This window comes from Dendrobates tinctorius, unplaced genomic scaffold (genome assembly GCF_039654945.1).
Source record: "Dendrobates tinctorius isolate UK_male_01 unplaced genomic scaffold, ASM3965494v1 ptg000107l, whole genome shotgun sequence".
NCBI lineage: Eukaryota > Metazoa > Chordata > Amphibia > Anura > Dendrobatidae > Dendrobates > Dendrobates tinctorius.
Genome location: NW_027361775.1, coordinates 4,266,148 through 4,286,646, shown reverse-complemented (window position 1 = coordinate 4,286,646; position 20,499 = coordinate 4,266,148). Strand labels below are relative to the sequence as shown.

Sequence of the window (20,499 nt, the reverse complement as noted above, 5' to 3'; positions counted from 1 at the left end):
GAGAATGGGCAGACTGGTTCGAGCTGATAGAAAGGCAACAGTGACTCAAATTGCCACCCGTTACAACCAAGGTAGGCAGAAGAGCATCTCTGAACGCACAGTGCGTCGAACTTTGAGGCAGATGGGCTACAGCAGCAGAAGACCACACTGGGTACCACTCCTCTCAGCTAAGAACAGGAAACTGAGGCTACAATTTGCACAAGCTCATCGAAATTGGACAGTAGAAGATTGGAAAAACGTTGCCTGGTCTGATGAGTCTCGATTTCTGCTGCGACATTCGGATGGTAGGGTCAGAATTTGGCGTAAACAACATGAAAGCATGGATCCATCCTGCCTTGTATCAACGGTTCAGGCTGGTGGTGGTGGTGTCATGGTGTGGGGAATTTTTTCTGGGCACTCTTTGGGCCCCTTGGTACCAATTGAGCATCGTTGCAACGCCACAGCCTACCTGAGTATTGTTGCTGACCATGTCCATCCCTTTATGACCACAATGTACCCAACATCTGATGGCTACTTTCAGCAGGATAATGCGCCATGTCATAAAGCTCGAATCATCTCAGATTGGTTTCTTGAACATGACAATGAGTTTACTGTACTCAAATGGCCTCCTCAGTCACCAGATCTCAATCCAATAGAGCATCTTTGGGATGTGGTGGAACGGGAGATTCGCATCAGGGATGTGCAGCCGACAAATCTGCGCCAACTGTGTGATGCCATCATGTCAATATGGTCCAAAATCTCTGAGGAATGCTTCCAGCACCTTGTTGAATCTCTGCCACGAAGAATTGAGGCAGTTCTGAAGGCAAAAGGGGGTCCAACCCCTTACTAGCATGGTGTACCTAATAAAGTGGCCAGTGAGTGTATATATATATATATATATATATATATATATATATAAATAAAAATAAGAAAAATCAAAAAATAGGCAGCACTCCAAGTTAAATGTGAAAAAAGTGGATACTTTACTGATCCTCGGGTGGCATTTAATTTGGAGTGCTGCCTATTTTTTTATTTTATTAACTCGGTTGTTTGGACACTACTGAATAACAATTGTATAATTTTGGTAGTCCTGCCCTTTTTTTTATTTATATATATATACATACACAGTGTCTGGCGAAAGTATTTGGCTCCCTGGAACTTTTCAACCTTTTCCCACATATCATGCTTCAAAACGTAAAGATACCAAATGTACATTTTTGGTGAAGAATCAACAACAAGTGGGGCACAATTGTGAAGTTGAACGAAATTTACTGGTTATTTTAAATTTTTGTGGAAATTCAAAAACTGAAAAGTGGGGCGTGCAATATTATTCGGCCCCTTTAACTTAATACTTTGTTGCACCACCTTTTGCTGCAATTACAGCTGCAAGTCGCTTGGGGTATGTCTCTATCAGTTTATCTGGTTATACAGGGCACCTAGGGCCGCTATATGTACCTTCAATGTATTAGTCGCCAGCCCCTGTTCTAACCCCTTTTGCAGGAATTCGAGAATTTTGTCAATCTGGACTCCATCCTGCCCTCATGCCCCCTAGCTAGACAGAAATTTCCTCCAAGTTCTCCTATAGGTTCTGGTTGTGTTCGGTTTCCTACTCTTTTGTAGCGTGGAAACCAGGTTTTCTGAGAACCCCTTCCCCCTCAGCAGTGCCCTTTCAATTCCATACTGTTAAATGGAGGTTCAATGCCTGAGGGTGTAACACGGGACCTTGGGACAGAAGGTCCGGGAGATCTGGTAGAACCCAATGGTCGGTTATTGACAGTATTCTCAGCCAGGAGAACCAGGCTCTTTTTGGCCAAAAGGGGGCTATTAGTATCATTCTTGCCCTGTCTTCTCTGACTTTCCTTATGACTGCCGGGATGAGAATGGGCGGCGGAAAGGCATACATTAGGCCCTGTGTCCATGGAAGCATAAATGCATCCAGGGTCCGGAGATTTCCCCTGGGGTTTAGGGAACAATGCTTCCACCTTTTTGTTTTTGTGGTCAGCAAATAGATCCAGGTCCGGGGTTCCCCACTTTTTTACAATCTGTTGAAAAATGGACTGTTTTAGGACCCATTCCCCCTGGTGCAACTGGATGCGACTCAGAAAGTCTGCTCTCTGGTTTTCTGTTCCCCGTATGTGTAATGCAGAGAGGGATAGTAGGTTTTTCTCGGCTAGGGTGAAAATCTTGGAGGATGTGTTCATTAGTGTTCGGGATCTGGTTCCCCCCTGATGATTTATGTAGACCACCATCACCCGATTGTCAGAAAATATGCGGATATGATGACCTTTTAGTGCCGGTAGGAAGTGTGTCAGGGCATAGCCCACTGCCAGTAGTTCCTTTTGGTTTGAGGAGGCTTCTAGTTCCTGACCTCCCCATTCCCCCTGAGCCACCCTGTTGCTCATATATGCTCCCCATCCCTTGGGACTGGCATCCGTGGTAATTATGTGTGTGATTTTTATTACCCAGGGAATCCCTTTGGATAGGTTGTCTCTGCTTCTCCACCAAGCTAGGGAACAAATAGTTTTGGAGTCTAGTGTAACGTGACCTTCCAAGTGACCTCCTAATGCTAACTGGTTGGCTAATACATCCCATTGTAGATCTCTCGTATGTAGCTGCGCCCACTGGACATCGCTTTTCTTAGCATCATGGAAGGGTTCTGAATCGCTCTTGCTACCATCTGAGCAATCCTCTCTTTTTTGTGGTCTGGAAGGTAACACTCCTGGGTGTTTGAGTCCAGTGTTAGTCCTAGGAACTCCTAAACTTTGCTGGGCTCCAACCTTGATTTTTATAGGTTTAGAAGCCAGCCGAGGTTTTGTAAAGTGTCCATCACTCTGTACCTCTGTTCCTTGCATCTTTGGGCTGAGTTGCTTGCTATTAAAAAGTCATCCAAATATGTGATTATTAGAATATCTTGTTCTCTTAGGTGAGCCATCATTTCTGCTACTAGTTTCGTGAAAATTCGCGGGGCTACAGAAATCCCAAATGGCAGGGCCCTGTACTGAAACTCCCTTATTTCGCCTTCTATGGAGACCGCCAGTCTGAGGTATTTTCGGGAGTCTTTGTGGATGGGGAAGTGATAGTACGCATCGCTGAGGTCTAATACTGTCATGAAGCAATGTGGGAAGAGAATTTTGGTGGTTGACTTGATTGACTCCATTTTGAATTTTTGGTTTTTGACATAATCATTTAACCTCTTTAGAATTATAATTGTCCGGAAGTTACCGTCCGGTTTCGTCACTAGAAAAAGAGGGGAGTAAATCCCTCTGCCTCTCTCCTATGGGGGAACCTCCTGGAGGACTCTTTTGCTTAACAAGCATAGGACCTCTTTTTCGAGAGCTTTTTGTTCTTTTATCGACGATCTTAGTGGAGTCACCACATATTTTTGAGGAGGGAGAGAGAGAAAGTCTATCCTTAGCCCTGATCCTATCAGATTTAATAACCAGGGGTTGTTCGATATTTTCCTCCAGGCTGGGAGAAAAAAACTTAGCCTCCCTCCCACCCTGCTCAAACAGTCACTTGGAGGGTTTTTTGTCTCGGGAGGAGTTACCGAAGATGAACCCCCTGTCCTTCCTTCTGTCATCCCATTTCTGGTCTCTCGGGGGTCTCCTTTGAAAAAACTTTTTATTCCGAAAGGACCTTTTAAAGTCTGTAGGACACAGGTTTGGAATCCCTTCTTTTTATCCCCTGCCTTTCGGAGGATGTCATCCAGCGTCTCTCCGAAAAGGAATTTTCCTTCACAGGGGATGGAGCATAGCTTCATCTTAGTCTGTGAGTCCCCTGGCCAACATTTGAGCCACAGCGTTCTCCGGGCTGCGTTTGACAGGGCTGCTGCTTTAGATGACAACCTTACCGAATCAGCTGATAAGTCAGCTAAGGCCTCTTTCACACATCAGGTTTTCGCCGTCAGGCGCGATCCGGCGCTTTTGACAGAAACCGGATCCGGCGAAATGCAATGCCGGATCCGGTTTCCCCCCATTGACTTGCATTTGCGCCGGATCGCGCCGGATGGCCATGCGTTTCATCCGGTTTTCGCCGGATCCGGCAATGTGTCGCGATCCGGCGTCTGGAAAAAACGGTGACTGTAACGTTTTTTGTCTCCGGCGAAAAAGCCGGACACGCCGGATCCGGCGCGTCCAGCTTTTTCACACAATGAAAGCCTATGAGCGCCGCAATGCGCCGGATCCGGTTTTTTGGTCTGAGCATGCTCAGTAGCTCTGCCCACAAGACATATATAAAAGCAAGACAGTGGGACCCACAGCCACACCCAACATGCCACCCAAGAAAGCAACCAAGCGAAGCAGGAGAAGGCAGGAGACCACTGCAGCACCATCCGCACCACCACCACCCCAAATGGAGCAGCAAATAGAACATGCTGAGGAGGGGAGGCCAGCAGCAGATGAGAGACGGTAATTATCAAATCACCCATTCCTCCAAACTAGGGCTATTGAATATCAAGATATTCATTGGCCCTTTGTTTCTCTTTATTCAACAGCCGCCCAATAGATGCAGCAGCAGCAGCAATGGCAGCAGCTGGAACACCACCCACAGGCATGGAGTGTGGCCACCAGGAAGACAGCACATCATCTTCTGGGAGCCCTCCCTCGCATCGTCAGCGTTTGATGGTAAGTTTTTATTTCCAAAATCCATCTTCTCTGTAATATATGTCTATTCATTGCCTTTTATTTCAAAACAGGAATCACAAGATGAAGAGGAGCTCCCAGAAGAAGAAGGAAGGGGTGGACAGACACCTGGAGTGGACTCACAATTGGTAAGTTTTTTGCATCAAACGCAGAAACACAACATCACACTACACACAACACATAGAAAACAATGTTCTGCAGACCACACACAGCAAACAAATGCCTACATCCAAAGACATAACATTTTTTGTTTTCTTCTCTAGTCTTCCCAATCTGGTGCTTGGCCAAGAGGTCCTCGCAGTGCCTCCCAGGGTCGTCGGCGACAGCAACGCGGCGGTCACCAGCGTGTAAGTATAAATATTTTTGCTTTGTTTTTTTGCACTTTTTATTTCATTTCTTTTGTGGAGGCTAATTATGTTATTTTTGTCTTTTTCTTTAACAGCCTTCACAGCGTGCTCCCGACTCTGACGGTGAGGATGGAGGGATTGATGTGGACCGCCTCATCGATCTCGTCAGAGAAAGGGAGCCGCTCTGGAATATGGCTGACCGCCGCCACGCTGACCTGATCGTTACCCGACGACTCTGGGAGGAAATCTGTTCGCTCCTTGTGGGCCGCTGGGAGGACCTCGAAGCTCGGGCCCAGATTAAAGAGCGTAAGTATATACAGTACCGGTTGCTTAATGTAAACCAGTGTTTCCCGAACTCCAGTCCTCGTGGTCCCCACGGATCATGTGTTCAGGATTTCTATTTACTATGGAAATCCTGAAAACATGACCCCTGGGGACCATGAGGACTGGAGTTTGGGAAACACTGATGTTGTATACTAACCACTCCTTTCTCGTTTCAGGGAACAGAATTGTGAATCGGTGGCGGTCTGTTAGAGATCGTTTCAAGAAGGAGTTCAATAAAGAGATGCGGGCCCCGAGTGGATCTGGAGGACGCAGGAGCAAGTACAAGTACGCAGAAGCCCTGTCGTTCCTCCGGGAAACAATGGTCACCAGAAGGTAAATATTACACACCACATGTGAAAAAAAATGTTATATGTAAAAAAATTTTTCAGCCAGGGCCATACCATGTCAGTATTTTAATTTTTTTTTTCTCTTTATTCCACAGCACGGTGAGCAGCACTCGGGAGCCGGCACGATTGGACCCTTCTGAGGCGATCCCTGAGGAGACCGGCACCGAGGGACACTTCGACCGCCCCCGTACATCTGCACCTTCCCAGCCTTCCCACACATTCGACCCATCTGTCCCATCCACCAGCACAGGAGCATCGTGGCCGCCTACATTACATGAAGCTGCTGGTGAGGAGATCGCTTTCCCTTTACCCCACCCTTCTGCCCCTGCCACCTCTAGTACACCTGCGGGTACTGGGCGGCAGCGGCAGAGGGGTCAGGAAAAGACTTATGCGCCAGAGTTCTTGCATCTGAATGCATCTTTCCAGAACTGTCTAAAAGTCTTGTCAGAGCAAATCTCCGCAGGCTATCAGCAGATCAACTCCAGCATTCTGGAGGTGAAGACACTTCTGCAAACCATGCATTCAGAAGCAAGATCTTCGCCAAACCACACCTTTTTCAGGTCTGTTGTGGAGTGCATGGAAACGCTCTCTCCTGCCCAGCAGATGCATGTAATGCATTCATGCCACGCTGCTCTCCAGCAAGTTACCTCCCAACCTCCTCCTCCTCCCACCACAGTAGTTCCTCCACCTGCACCCCCTCCAGCCACTTTCCATCCTCCCCCTCCTATTACATCTACACCCCCTCCAGCCACTTTCCATCCTCCCCCTCCTATTACATACCATCCACCTCCCCAGCACCATCCACCTCCCCAGCACCATCCACCTCCCCAGCACCAGCAACCTCCCCAGCACCAGCAACCTCCCCAGTACCAGCAACCTCCACAGTACCTGCAAACTCCCCAGTACCAGCAACCTCCCCAGTACCAGACATCTCCCCACTTCCAGCAACCTGCCCCGTACCAGACATCTCCCCACTTCCAGCAACCTGCCCCGTACCAGACATCTCCCCACTTCCAGCAACCTGCCCCGTACCAAACTCCTTCCCCATACAACTTGCCATCAACATCATCTGCTCCTACAGTCCCTGCCCAACCCTCCACTCCACCACCCACCACCTCTTCTGCTTCCCACATGTCCACCCATTCTGTAGTTTTTTCCACACCTTCACCTCTAACTGTTCCTTCCCCACCACGATCCCAGTCCTCTCTCCACACTCCCAGTGTCGAAGTGTCCCGCAGCCCCTACAGCAGTATTTCCACCACACACTACACAGATTTATAATGTGTGTATTTAAATAAAAATGACCAGTTTTATGGTTTCAGTTTTATAGTTTCAAAGTTTTATTAAACAAGTTTATTAAAATTTTAAAAAAGTTTACTAAAAAAAACATTTTTCAATAAAAGTTAAATTATTTTACACTGGTTGTCTGTCATTTCTTTCTGCGGCGAAAAAGGTTAAATACAGGGTATTTAAAAGGTGAAATGGTATTCAAAACTAGGTATATAACTGTGGGTAAATTTTAGCTTTTTGCCACAGTTGTGTTCCTGGTTGTGTTTGAAGCAAAGTATTTCACCTAAAAAGTTGTGTTTATTGTTGGTGATTTCCTAACAATGTACACAACTTTTGTTAAAAGGTGAAATACTTTGCATAAAACACAACCAGGTACACACCTGTGGCCTAAAGCTAAAAATAGAGACCATGACAAGATAGCCAACTTTGGTTGGCAAAGGTATATACTGTTGGTACAGAAGGTACACAAGTTTGGTTAGGGCACAAATCTTTCACACTCTGTCATCCTGCCAGTGTACTCTGCCTTGAGGTGACATAAAGTATAGTGCAAAATTGTCCCTCATTACTGAAACCGTCACAGAACTTCTAGTGGTAATGTCATGGTAATCTTGCAAGGTGGTTTCTTCAGAGGTGTCCTCAATGGAAATGGGTTCCTTGCAGATAACAAAATTGTGGAGTACCACGCACGCTTTGATCACCTCGTCCACAGTTTCTGTCTTGAGGTTGATCGCAGTCAATAGGACCCGCCATTTGGCTGTCAGAATACCAAAGGTACATTCAACCATTCTTCTTGCTATTGTGAGGCGGTAATTAAAAATGCGTTTTGGTCTTGTCAATCCTCTGCTAGAGTACGGTTTCAAAAGGTGTTCTGACAGCTGGAAGGCTTCATCCCCTACACAGACAAATGGCATAGGTGGACCAGATGTTTGCGGCAGCGGTCTAGGTGGTGGGAACTGGAAGGTGTTTCCATACAGTTTACGCCCCATGGCAGACAGTTTGAAAACTTGAGAGTCATTGGAGCGGCCATAGGCCCCAATATCAACCGCAATAAATTTGTATTCCGCGTCAGCGATGGCCATAAGGACAATTGAAAAATATTTCTTGTAATTGAAATATTCCGATCCCGATCCAGCTGGCTTTACAATGCGGATATGTTTCCCGTCCACAGCGCCCAAGCAGTTTGGAAACTGACATATCTGTTGAAACTTGTCAGCAATTTCAATCCACCTCTCTGTTGTGGGCTCTGGTAAAAACTCTTCAGCTAAGGAGTCCCACAGTGCACGGCATGTGTACTTCACAATTCCAGATATGGTGGAAATCCCGAGTCTGTACTGGAAATGCAGTGACGAAAGGGATTCTCCAGTTGCAAGAAATCTGTGGGGAATTAAAAAACAATAAATTAGTTTTAAATCACAGCATTACATACCAAAACTGACCTATAACACTTGGAGATACAAATTACCACCAACAAGATTGCAGTGAAAGTGTGCTCTGATGCGATCATATCCAATAAATGTGGCTTACCTTAAAGTCACCATCAGACGCTCTGCGGGTGAAACAGAGAAGCGGCAATAGGTGTCCGCTTTTCTTATGAGGTGTGCAATGCGCTCCACCAAGTAATCAAAATTCTCCATTTTCATCCTAACATATCCAAAAAATTTATCCGGGTTTCGTCGAAGGTCCATGCATAGTGTAGAATAGACCCCACGCGTCATTCTCTTGGCTGTGATGGGGTGGATCCACAAACGTCGTCTACGATGCCTGATGCACTGCTGTCTCGCTCTCTCCTTCTCCAGAACAATCACCCTCAAACGATTTGCCTCCGCTGTAAAATCCGCCAAATTCTTCAAAATATTTCCAATGACAACATCCATCTTCGCCAGTAACTTGCTCTTCTCTCCAACCTGCACTTTCTCATCTACAACCTGTCAAAGAAGGGCTGTAGGAACATGCTATATATAGTTTTCCAGTAGCCAATCCCGTTCGGAAGGCCACAAGGGTCAATTTTAAAAACCGGATCCGGCGTAATCCGTCGAAAAACGGATAGAAAAACGGATGAACCGGATGAGACGGATCCGGTTTTGTCTGTCCAGAAAAAGACGGATCCGGCAGAAAACCGGATCCGTCACATCCGGTTTTACGAAACATTTGCCGGATCCGGCGTTCCGGCACGACGCCGGATCGCGCCTGACGCCGAAAACCTGATGTGTGAAAGTAGCCTAAGAAGGCTGCCGCTCCCTTTATTACTGGAATGGATTCCAGGATCTTCTCCCTGGGTGTACCTTCCCTTAACTGCTTCTCTAGTTGATCCACCCACACCATGAGGGCTCTGGAGGTACATGTTGCCGCTATCCCTGGCCTAAGATTTCCCCCAGCTGATTCCCAATTGCCCTTGAGGAAAGTATCGGCTTTTTTATCTAAGGGGTCTTCTAGAGTACCCATATCCTCAAAGGGAAGTGCAAATTTTTTTGAGGCCTTGGCGACCACCACATCTAGTTTTGGGGCTTTGTCCCAAGATGTGGATGCCTCCTCATCAAATGGATATTTTCTCTTAAGGGAAGGGACCGTGGAGTTCTTCCTATCTGGTCTTTCCCATTCTTTTTTTATCAGGCCCTGTACATTCTCATTTAGCGTTTCTTTTGGCCTAGTCCCCGAACATTATGTCCTGGACAGATCTATCAGGCCAAGGGTCTGCAACCCCCATGGTAGACCTTACTGCCCTTACTAACATGTCTACCTTATCTAGGGGAAAACAGTGATGGCCCCCTGTTTCTTCATCTGAGGATGATGATTCGGTGTTCGAAGTCTGTGAGGTAGCTTCCCTTGACGTCGAGACTTCTGACTGGGAGCCTACTACTATATCCCTTCTTTTTTGTTTGCTCCAGTGTGTACCAGCGTCCTCCAGCCCCGGCCTCTTTTCTGGAGCGGCGGCTCGGTCCTCTCCCCCCCACTCACCCTGTGAAGCCCCTTGGCTACAGCGGTGGTGGCTTCAGGAGCTGACCCCGCCACGGCAGGGGCCTCCCCACTGCCAGTACTATGGACAGGTCGGCCCTGCACTCCTCTTCAAAGGTAAGCTGCCGCTGCTGCTGATTCCACGGGTCACCCATTAAGGACAGGAACCCAACTGGGGGTGGAGGAGAGGTGCCGCCTTTTTATCTGTAGGTTCTTGTCCTTGATGGGCGGACCCCCTCTCTCCATGGTCCTGTCATGGGTGAGAGAGAAATTCCTGTGAAGCACCTGAAGGGTTAATAAACTTCCTGAATGTGGTTTTGAGTTCCGTGAGGGGTGCAGATTTTAGAATGTTGTCATTTTGGGGTATTTTCTCTCATATAGGCCCCTCAAAGTAATTTCAAATGTGATGTGGTCACTTAAAAAAATGGCTTTGCAAATTTTGTTGCAAAAATGAGAAATCGCTGGTCAACTTTTAACTCTTATAACTTCCTAACAGAAAAATTATGTTTCCAAAATTGTGCTGATGTAAAGTAGACATGTGGGAAATGTTATTTATTAACTATTTTGTGTGATATGACCCTCTGATTTAAGGGCATAGAAATTAAAAGTTTGAAAATTGCAAAATTTTTACAATTTTCACCAAATTTCCATTTTTTTAACAAATAATCGAAAGCCATAGCAAATAAATTTTATAACTATCATAAAGTACAATATCTCATGAGAAAACAAACTCAGAATCACCAGGATTCGTTGAAGCGTTCTAGAGTTATGACCTCATAGAGTGACAGTGGTTAGAATTGTAAAAATTGGCCTGGTCACGAAGGTGAAAACAGGCTTCAGAGTGAAGGGGGTTAATGGTGTTTATTCCTTTTGGCAGAACAGGGGTTAATCGGCCATGTTGGAAAACTCTGAACTAGCAGTTGAGCTCAGTTAGCCACTCTCTTCTCCTTAATAATCTGGTCACTGATGCAAATCCATGTCAGAGCTAGCATTTGCTGCATGGCTTCAGGAGGAAGAGGTATTCATATGAGCAGGAGTATTGGAGGAGTTCTCTGTGACTATTGTGCGGTTTGTAAGTGTGGTAATTCCCTTCCCTTCTCTAATTTTGTTTATTTCCCATCCTCCACTCCCCAGTGCATTCCTCTGTTATATGTGAGTGAATATTTTGTATGCCTGGAGATTTCTGTTAACCCTTGTTTGTGCCGTCTTGTTTGTTGGGTTGGGGTACTGCAGTGAACAACAGTGCCCCTCTTCACTGGGTGGGGGAAGAGAACATATTGAGTGCTGATTCAGGAGATAAGGCAAGGGTAGAGTACCTGGCATCTTCACCTTCAAAAGTATCCCATGGATTAAGGCCACCTAGGGTGCCCCCTATTGGCAGGGTCAGGGAAGGAGCCCTGGTTCCTCGGTCACTCTACAGCTGTGTCGAGACATTAGCTTTGTACTGTCAGCTGACATCAAGCCCACAGGTTAGTAATGGAGAGGTGTCTATAGACCTCCAGTATTACTAATCCCATAGTTATGTTGTAAAATAGACACAGCAAAAATAAAGTTCTTTATTTGAAATAAACACATATACTTCTTTATTTGAAATACAGCTTTCCACTCTCTTTTACCCATTTTTTACTGTAAAATACAAAAATAAAAAGCACCATATTTCTCACCTGTCCAACCATCTGAATATTTGGGGAACGGGCACATCAGTGATGCAACCGCTCTCCGCGTCAGCTGGTTCACTGTGAACAGAGCGCACTGCTAATTGTGTTCTGGCTGGCATGGACTGACATGACAGATCTGCAAACCATTCGGATCCTCGTGGTACAGAAATTGATCATCTTCTCATTGGACAAGTGAGGAACATACTATTTTATTATTTTTTTATTTTTGAAAATGAATTCGTAATAGAGGGTGGGGAGTTTTATTTAAAATAAATAAGTCTGTGTGCTTATTTTATATAAAGGACTTTATTCTTGCTGTGTCTTTATTACAATCTTACTAGGAGGTTTATAATGGGGGCATATTTTAGTCACCCCTTCATTACTAACCTGTGGGCTTGATGTCAGCTAATATTACACAACTGGCATCAACCCCACAAATATTACCCCTCTTGCCACAACAAAAAGGCAAATTGGATGAGCTGGGCAAAGCACCTGAATTGGCACATCTAATAGATGCGCCTTTTCTGGGGATGCTATTTTTAGTATAGCTTGGGCCAATATCCATGGCCTCTTACAAGCTTGAGAAAATCAGCCCCAAGTTGTCTGCTTTAGCTTGGCTGGTTGTCAAAAATGAGTGGGACTCCTTGCCATTTTTTTAATTATGCATTTAAATAATTAAAGAAAAACAGCATGTGACCTCTGTATTATTGATAACCAGCCATGATAAAGAGGACAGCTCTGGGTAGCAGCCCACAGCTATCTGTTTTGTTTGTACTGGTTACCAAGAATAGAAGAAACCCCAGGTAACTTAACAAACTTACCGCAGATCAGAGCTGGTGTTTCTCATGCTGTCACTCAGATGACAGCATGAGAAGCACTTCATTTTCGCCCCCCCCATTCATTTGAATGGGTCCGGGGTCTGGTTGAAGTTTGGGTACTGTTCTAGTACACAAACCAAATCTCTTTAAAATTTCCAGGCTAAACCACCAGACCGGAACGTCCACGGATTTGCCCATCTCTATTTATGAAAAAAAACAGTTTAGGCAAAATTGTAAATACCCGCGTACTGGAACATGTAAGCTGTGTGCGGACTTTATGACATCTTCAAATCTTCCCATGCTTTCCTTAATAGAACAATTAATGTTCTTCTCACTAAATGTCTCTGATGCTGCTCCAAATACAGATACTTCTTTAGCTCCAGCAGCAATCTGGAAAACAAATTCAAATGCAATTAATAGCTAAAATAATTAAAATTCACTGAAAGAGAATTTCTACTGTGCCCCTTGTTGGTCTCTTGACATAAACATTGTCATTTGAGCACTGTATCCAATGCTGTGGACATCGGGGTAAGACTTGAAGAGCAATATCAGTCAGGGAGGAAAAGATGGACTACTTTTTAAAATGTATGCAGCATCATGGGGCTGTTAAGAAAGGACTGCTTAGTAGAATGGAAACCCTTTAAAGATGTTAGACAGCTAAGGCTATGAAATATAATGAAAAAATATGTTTGCTCACATTGTGCACTGTAAATTTCACAATTGTATAATATTGAAGCTTTTAAAGAAGAGGATTAATAGACTGACCCTACAAACTGTTCAAGTGTGTGTATTAATATGTTTAGATGTGTGTGAACTTTTGGTGACTATCACTAGTTCTATAACTTTAAAAAAGAAACAAACTTTGAATAAGTCAATAGTTCAAACAAATTAACAAAATTCTATAAAATATCTTATCTGAGCAATATGCTGCGCTCTGCACTTATGAGCCAGAGAGAGAAAGATAAACTAAGTTTTGCTTTCTAGTACTAGTACCCAGCACTAGATTGACAGCTATACATGCTTGGTACTGATGAATTTCAGTTCCTTAAGCTGTTGCAGCTGCTGAGCATGTGCTATATATACACAATAGAACAGAAATCTTTCATGTATGCAGTGTTTGGGAGACATCATAGCAACTGGTCTTTAGCCACTAGGTAAAAGAGGACTCAAATTTAGTGAGCCTGGAGACGGGAAAACTGGTGGAAAATGTAATTTCATGTAATTGCTATAAATACTGTTATTCCTTAAGTATGCAAGTGTCTACTTATTCTGAAAAGTCACCTAAACTTCAGTTTCACATTAGGTGAGTGAGACTGAACTGCAAAGATAGATATGACTGATGGACAGTAATAATAATGTTATTTTTTTTAATATAAGAGCAACTCATTTTTTCTACTGTAATTCAACTTCTTTAAGTCAATATTTTTTTCATCTGGAAATCTAGAGTTACTATAATAATGCACAGATTTATTTATTCATTTGTGCACTATAACTCAAATGTAATCTGTCATATGCAATCCTCTGCCATATGTATCAACAGAGTGGCATGTGCAGTTTCACATCACTGAGCTATCTGCTACAAGCATCAAACACTGCTCAGATTTGCTTATGTCAACTCTGCTGAGCCTAGTTAGCATAAATTCTGCTGTCGAGGATTGCACAACAGTTGAAAACCAGCTAACATGGCAATGATGTAAAGCCACACAGGAAGCTATACTGATGTAGATGGCAGAAGAAAAAATCAGACTGGCAGAGTTTTGGAGCAGACAGTGCAGAAGAAGAATAAACTGAATTCTACACAGACTGATAATATGCAAAATATCTATGGTGGATGCAGCTAAGTCAACTACTCAAAGAGATGGGGCTAGTCACTAATGCAGTAGACAAAGGGAGGGATGTGAAGCACTGAGGAGAAGCAGGGTGCACCTGGGAAATGTAGTTTTAGCCTTGTAAAAATAGGCCATTCAGCTATATTAAGCTGGATGCACAGATTGGTAGATAGAGATGAAATAAGACAAAGGTATAAATAAGGAAACATTATTCTAGGGTTAGTCCATATGTTATCAATAAATATGCCTTTACTGTGATTTGTGAAAATGAAGCGAATGAGGAAATATACCTTTAAAAGTTCTGCAATTTTTTGGTGTCGCCCTGGTATTTTGTCAATGAATGGACATTTTGTTTGCTTCTCAAAACCTGAAGCTAGTGTTAAACTGCATGTGCTTAAAGAACTGCTGTACTTATTAGGCTATGTACCCACGTTGCATAAATACTGCGGAGATTTCCGCAACATTTCCCCACTCCCGCTGTGGGTAAAACACATGCAAATTCCCATGCGTTTTTCCCACGAAAAACATGCTTGTGCATTCCAAGCGATTAGCATCGCTTGGAAATGTGATAGATAGGATGTTAAAATAGTAAAAAAAAGATAAAAAATATTGTTATTCTCACTTTCCGATGGCCCCAAATCTGCTCTGCAGTGCTCCTGGCATCTTCCGTTCCCAGTAATGCTTTGCACAAAGGACCTGAGATGACGTCACACTCGTGAGAGCGCGATGTCATCAGCGGTCATTCGCGCAAAGCATTACTGGGACCGGAAGATGCCGGAAGCATGGTAAGAGGCGGGAAGGACTTCGGGGGCTGCCGGAGGGTGATTCCTCTCCTCCAGGCCATGGGTACCATCTGCTCATGATCCGCTTACTTTGCGCATGGTGGGCATAGCCACATGTGGAAAGTAAGCAGATCAATGCATTCCTATGGGTGCGGAATCGCCACAATTCCGCAAAAAGAATGGGCATGCTGTGGATTTTTCCGCTATGCGATTCCGCAGAGGAAAAATCCGCAGCATTAGCACAGCATTGTGGAATCCATTAGGATTGCATTGGAAGCATTTTCCTTGCTTTTTCATGGTGATTCCGTAGCGGAAAAATGCTACGAAAATGCAAAAAAAACACGCAACGTGTGCACACAGCCTTACAGTGTACCGTAGGCTTGATTATGAATATATGCAGTTGTCTGGAATATACTAAACTGATTGAAGTCCATTTTCTTAAGGTCCTTGCTAAGCATACTTGTGTTTTTGCTCTTTGAGAAACTTTCTATCATAATTTTAGTGAAATAATAAATATAACATGTATTATATGGCCATTGTTAACAATCTGGTGTTAATTATACATAACAATCTTGTGTAAACTCTGTTAATTCTGTAGTGTATTATAGCATTATATTATAGTCTATTTTTTTAACAGCCAAGAGACTTTTTATTAGACATATTAACTGCTAGAAATTTGTAGAAAAAAAAAAAAAAAAGGATTGTGTCCTCACTATCCAAGACTCATTATCCAAGTTTTCATTTTTAACATTGCTGGCAAGGGATTGGTTTTTTTTTTCTTTGTTTGTGAGTGTGTGTGTTTGGAGTTTCTGCGACCGAAAGAAATGCAATTCGAAAGTTTTCATTTTATATTTCTCTCTATGGATTTTATAGTACAAATTAATTTATATTATATTTTGATACATTAACCCCTTCAGCCCCCAAGCCTGTTTTCACATTCATGACCAGGCCAAATTTTACAATTCTGACCAATGTCAGTTTATGAGGTAATAACTCTGATGAGGTAATAACTCTGAAATGCTCAAATGGATCCCACCGTTTCTGAGATTGTATTTTTTCATGACATATTGTACTTCATGGTAGTGGTAAAATTTCTTTGATATGACTTGCGCTTACATGTGAAATCAATGGAGGTTTGGAGAAAATGTGGAAAATTTGGAAATTTTCTACATTTTATGTTTCTGCCCTTTTGGTGGGAAGTTATAAGGGTTAAAAGTTGACCACAAATTTCTCAATTTTTCAACTACCGTATATACTCGAGTATAAGCCGAGACTCCTAATTTTGCCATGGAAATCTGGGTAAGCTTACTGACTCGAATATAAGCCATCTATGTATTGTCCCTTCATCCCCGTCCTGCTATGTGTGGCTCCCCCATTGTATGCATGCCCCCGTCCTCCCCCTGTTGTATGCATGGCTCCTCCATCCTCCCCCTGCTGTATGCATGGCTCCTCAATATTCCCCTGTTGTATGCATGGCTCCTCCATACTCTCCTGTTGTATACATGGCTCCTCCATCCTCCCCTGTTGTATGCATGGCTCCTCCATATTCCCCTGTTGTATAAATGGCTCCTCCATCCTCCCCCTGTTGTATGCATGGCTCCCCCGTCCTCCCCCTGTTGTATGCATGGCTCGTCTGTCCTCCCCTGTTGTATTCATGGCTCCTCCGTCCTACCCCTGTTGTATTCATGGCTCCTCCGTCCTACCCCTGTTGTATACATGGCTCCTCCGTCCTACCCCTGTTGTATGCATGGCTCCCCGTCCTACCTCTGTTGTGTGCATGGCTCCTCCGTCCTCCCCCTGTTGTACGCATGGATTGACTCGGCTCCCCCCGTCCTCCCCGTCATACTCACACACTCCTGGCGCAGTCGCTACAAGTCCTCTCTGCATCTCTCTGCTGTACCGGTGAGGCAGCTTCTTCCTGTGTTCAGCGGTCACGTGGTACCGCTCATTAAAGTAATGAATATGCACTCAATGCCTATGGGAGTGGAGACGCCTGCATATTCATTATTTTAATGAGCGGTACCACATGAACGCTGAACACAAGAAGAAGCTGCCTCTCTGGGACAGCAGAGAGATGTGATCGCGTGAGGAGTGGGTGAGTATGATGTGACAGCCGCCTACTCCTGCCGCTCCCCCTCTCCCTCCCCTGCCAACCCCCTGGGACAATGACTCATGTATAAGCTGAGGGGGCATTTTCAGCATAAAAAATGTGCTGAAAATCTCGGCTTATACACGAGTATATACAGTAAAAAAAAAATTAGGAACCACATTACATTTGAAGTGATTTTAAGACACAAAATTCCAAAAAGTGTCACAATTCTAAAAACTGCACCCCTCAAGGTGCTCAAAACCATATTCAAAAAGTTTATTAACCCTTCATGTACTTCATAGGAATTTTTGGAATGTGGAAGAAAAAAATAAGCATTTAACTTTTTTCACAAAAAATTAATTTAGACCTAATTTTTTATATTTTCACAAAGGTAACAGGAAAAATAGACCCCAAAATTTGCTGTGCAATTTCTACTGAGCATGTCATGGTTCATAAGGGAAGCAGTGCCATTTGACTTTTGGAATGCAAAATTTGATGGTGCCGTGTTGCGTTAGGAGAACCCCTGATGTGCCTAAACAGTGGAAACCCCAAAAATGACACTATTTTGGAAACTAGACCCCTCAGGGAACTTTTCTAGATGTGTGGTGAGCTCCGTGAACCCCCAGGTGCTGCTCAGAAGTTTATAACATTGAACGATGAAAATAAAAAAATAAAATTTTTCCCACAAAAATGTTTTTAGCCTCAAATTCTGCATTTTCATAAGGGGTAACAGGAGAAACTGCACAATACAATTTGTTGTGCAACTTCTCTTGAGTATGCAGATATTCAATATGTGAAGGAATACTACTGCTTGGGCAGCAAACTTTGCTGGAATATTTTGCTGTTCTGGCACCTAAGAGGGCTCCGCTAATATGACGTGGCTCCCTCAAACCAGTCTAGCAAAATGTGAACCCTAATATAGCGTTTCTTCCCTTCTGAACTTTGCACTGTGACTCAAAATTAGCTTTTGACCACATATAGGGTATCAGTGTACACAGCAGAAATTGCACAATAAATTTTAGGGTCCTTTTTTTTCCTATTACCCTTGTGAAAATAAATCACTTTGGGGCTAAAATAACATTTTTGTGGGAAAAATTTGATTTTTTATTTTCAAGGCTTTACTTTATAAACTTTTTTGAAGCATTTGGGGCTCTCCAAATGCAACATTACACCTGCATACCATTCCTTTAAACTCTGCATTCCAAAACATCGCTCCTTCATTTCTGAGCCTTGCAGTGCGCCCAAACAGTAATTTTTCACCACATATGGGATATCTGCTACTCAGGAGAAATTGCATAACAAATTTTGGGCTCCATTTTCCCCTGTTACCTTGTGAAAATAAAAATTTGTGACTAAAAGAAATTTTTTGTGGGAAAAGTATAATTTTATTTTCACAGCTCTACGTTATAAACTTCTCTGAAGCACCTGGAGGTACAAGGTGCCACAAGGTGTCACTTTTTTGGAGTTTCCACTGTTTAGGCATGTCAAGGGGCTCTCCAAATGTGACATGAGTCCAGCAAAATCCCGATGTGACAGCTCTACACGGGAGATCATCGTAGGACACTCATTATTAAATGGATTACATCTGAACAAGGAGAATTTGTGTTGGTTTATTATATTATTTTTTTTTCAGATGATCGAGGGCGTCACATGGATTAGGCCTATAATAAATATGGCAAACTATTTTGTGTGTTATTTCATTAAAATAATTTATTCTGGCTGCATCTTTATTTAACATGTAGCAACTATAGGATTAGTAATGGAGAGGTGTCTTATTGACACCTCTCCATTACTAAGCCATGGGCGTGATGTCACCTTACAATACAAAGGTGACATCAACCCCACAACGATTACTCCACTGCCACCGCTACAGGGCAAGTGGAAAGAGAGAGGCTAAATGCTGGAATTGGCGCATCTTAGGGATGCGTCATTTCTGGGATGGCTGAGAGCTGGTGTTTTTAGCCAGGGTGGCCAATATCCATGGCCCCTAGGCTATTAATATCAGCCAGCAGCTGTCTGCATAGCCTTTTCTGGTTATTAATAATAGGGGGACTACACGTCATTTTTTGGAGGACTCCCCTATTTTAATAGGCAGTAAAGGCTAAATATACAGCTGTGAGCTGATATTAATAGTCTGGGAAGATCCATGGGTATTACCCCCTTCCCAGGCTATACACATCTGCCCCCAGTTGCTGGCTTTCCCTGTTCTGGTTTTGAAAATTGCACGGGAACCCACGCAATTTTTTTTCCATTTTTTTAAATTAAAACATATATTGCGTTTAAGGCCGGGTTCACACTTGCGAGAAACTCGCAAGAGTCTCGTACCTCATTACCCGGTACTACCACCGGCACTCGGGACTGGAATGTGCAGCTGCATGTATTTCTATGCAGTTGAACACTCCGGTCTGAGTGCTGGCAGCAGTGCTGGGTATTGAGGTGCGAGACTCATGTGAGTTTCTTGAAAGTGTGATCCCGGCCTAATGCAGATTTTGTGTATGTGTGTCTTTATTTAACTTTTAATGTACCATTTTATTATGTTCATTACTAAACATTGGGCTTGGTATTATCTATATATGCAGATTACACTGGTCAACAGCATTTTTGGTGCCAAAGATATTTCATCGAATTTAGGGTATTTTTGGGGTGCTGATTCTGAATATGTCATCAGTTTTGCCAGATTGGCTCAAGTTTTTGAGATTTTTGGTATCTTATTTATAGCACTTGTTGGTAAATGCGACGCATCATCTCATTAATTTCTTTGGATTAGTACTTGAACTGAGCAGTTCTCAATATAGTTTTGTGTTAATTAGTGTTCTAAAAGTTTGTTCATAGCTTGATTTTTGCACTAACTTTATGTTGTTGTCTGTTTTCCAGTGAAAAGCATGAACTCATCAAGAAGAAGTTGTCTTAACGATCCAGACTCATTCTGTTACATTTGTGGTGAATACACACTGCCAAAACATAGAAGAAACATAACAGACTTCGTAAAAAAAGTGTATTTTGCCTATTTTGGGGTTATGCTTGGGGACCAAGACAAGTTTTGGGCACCACACATAGTGTGCAAAGCATGTATCGAATTATTACGAAAATGGAGCAAAGGACAAAGAAAAAGCTTCAAATTTGGTGTTCCAATGGTGTGGAGAGAGCCAAAAAATCATCATGATGACTGTTATTTATGGTAAACACAGGTACAGGCACATCTTCACAATGAGGGACAGGCCTTCTTGCAGATTCCATGTTACTCCCATTTTCGTTTCTTATGCTTATTGAATCCTTGCACTTGCACTGCACAGAAATAACAGTCATCATGATGATTTTTTGGCTCTCTCCACACCATTGGAACACCAAATTTGAAGCTTTTTCTTTGTCCTTTGCTCCATTTTCGTAATAATTCGATACATGCTTTGCACACTATGTGTGGTGCCCAAAACTTGTCTTGGTCCC

At 43.4% G+C, this 20,499-nt stretch overlaps 1 protein-coding gene across 2 annotated transcripts in view; it reads right to left on the bottom strand.

Moving 5' to 3' along the window:
- HMGCLL1 (3-hydroxy-3-methylglutaryl-CoA lyase like 1) overlaps positions 1–20,499 on the bottom strand; it is a 198,482-nt gene that overhangs the window by 114,001 nt on the left and 63,982 nt on the right. For both annotated transcript variants that reach the window (XM_073589137.1, XM_073589136.1), the window contains exon 6: positions 12,597–12,745. In XM_073589137.1, the coding sequence (XP_073445238.1) occupies positions 12,597–12,745 (149 nt within the window). The remainder of the gene's footprint in view (positions 1–12,596; positions 12,746–20,499) is intronic.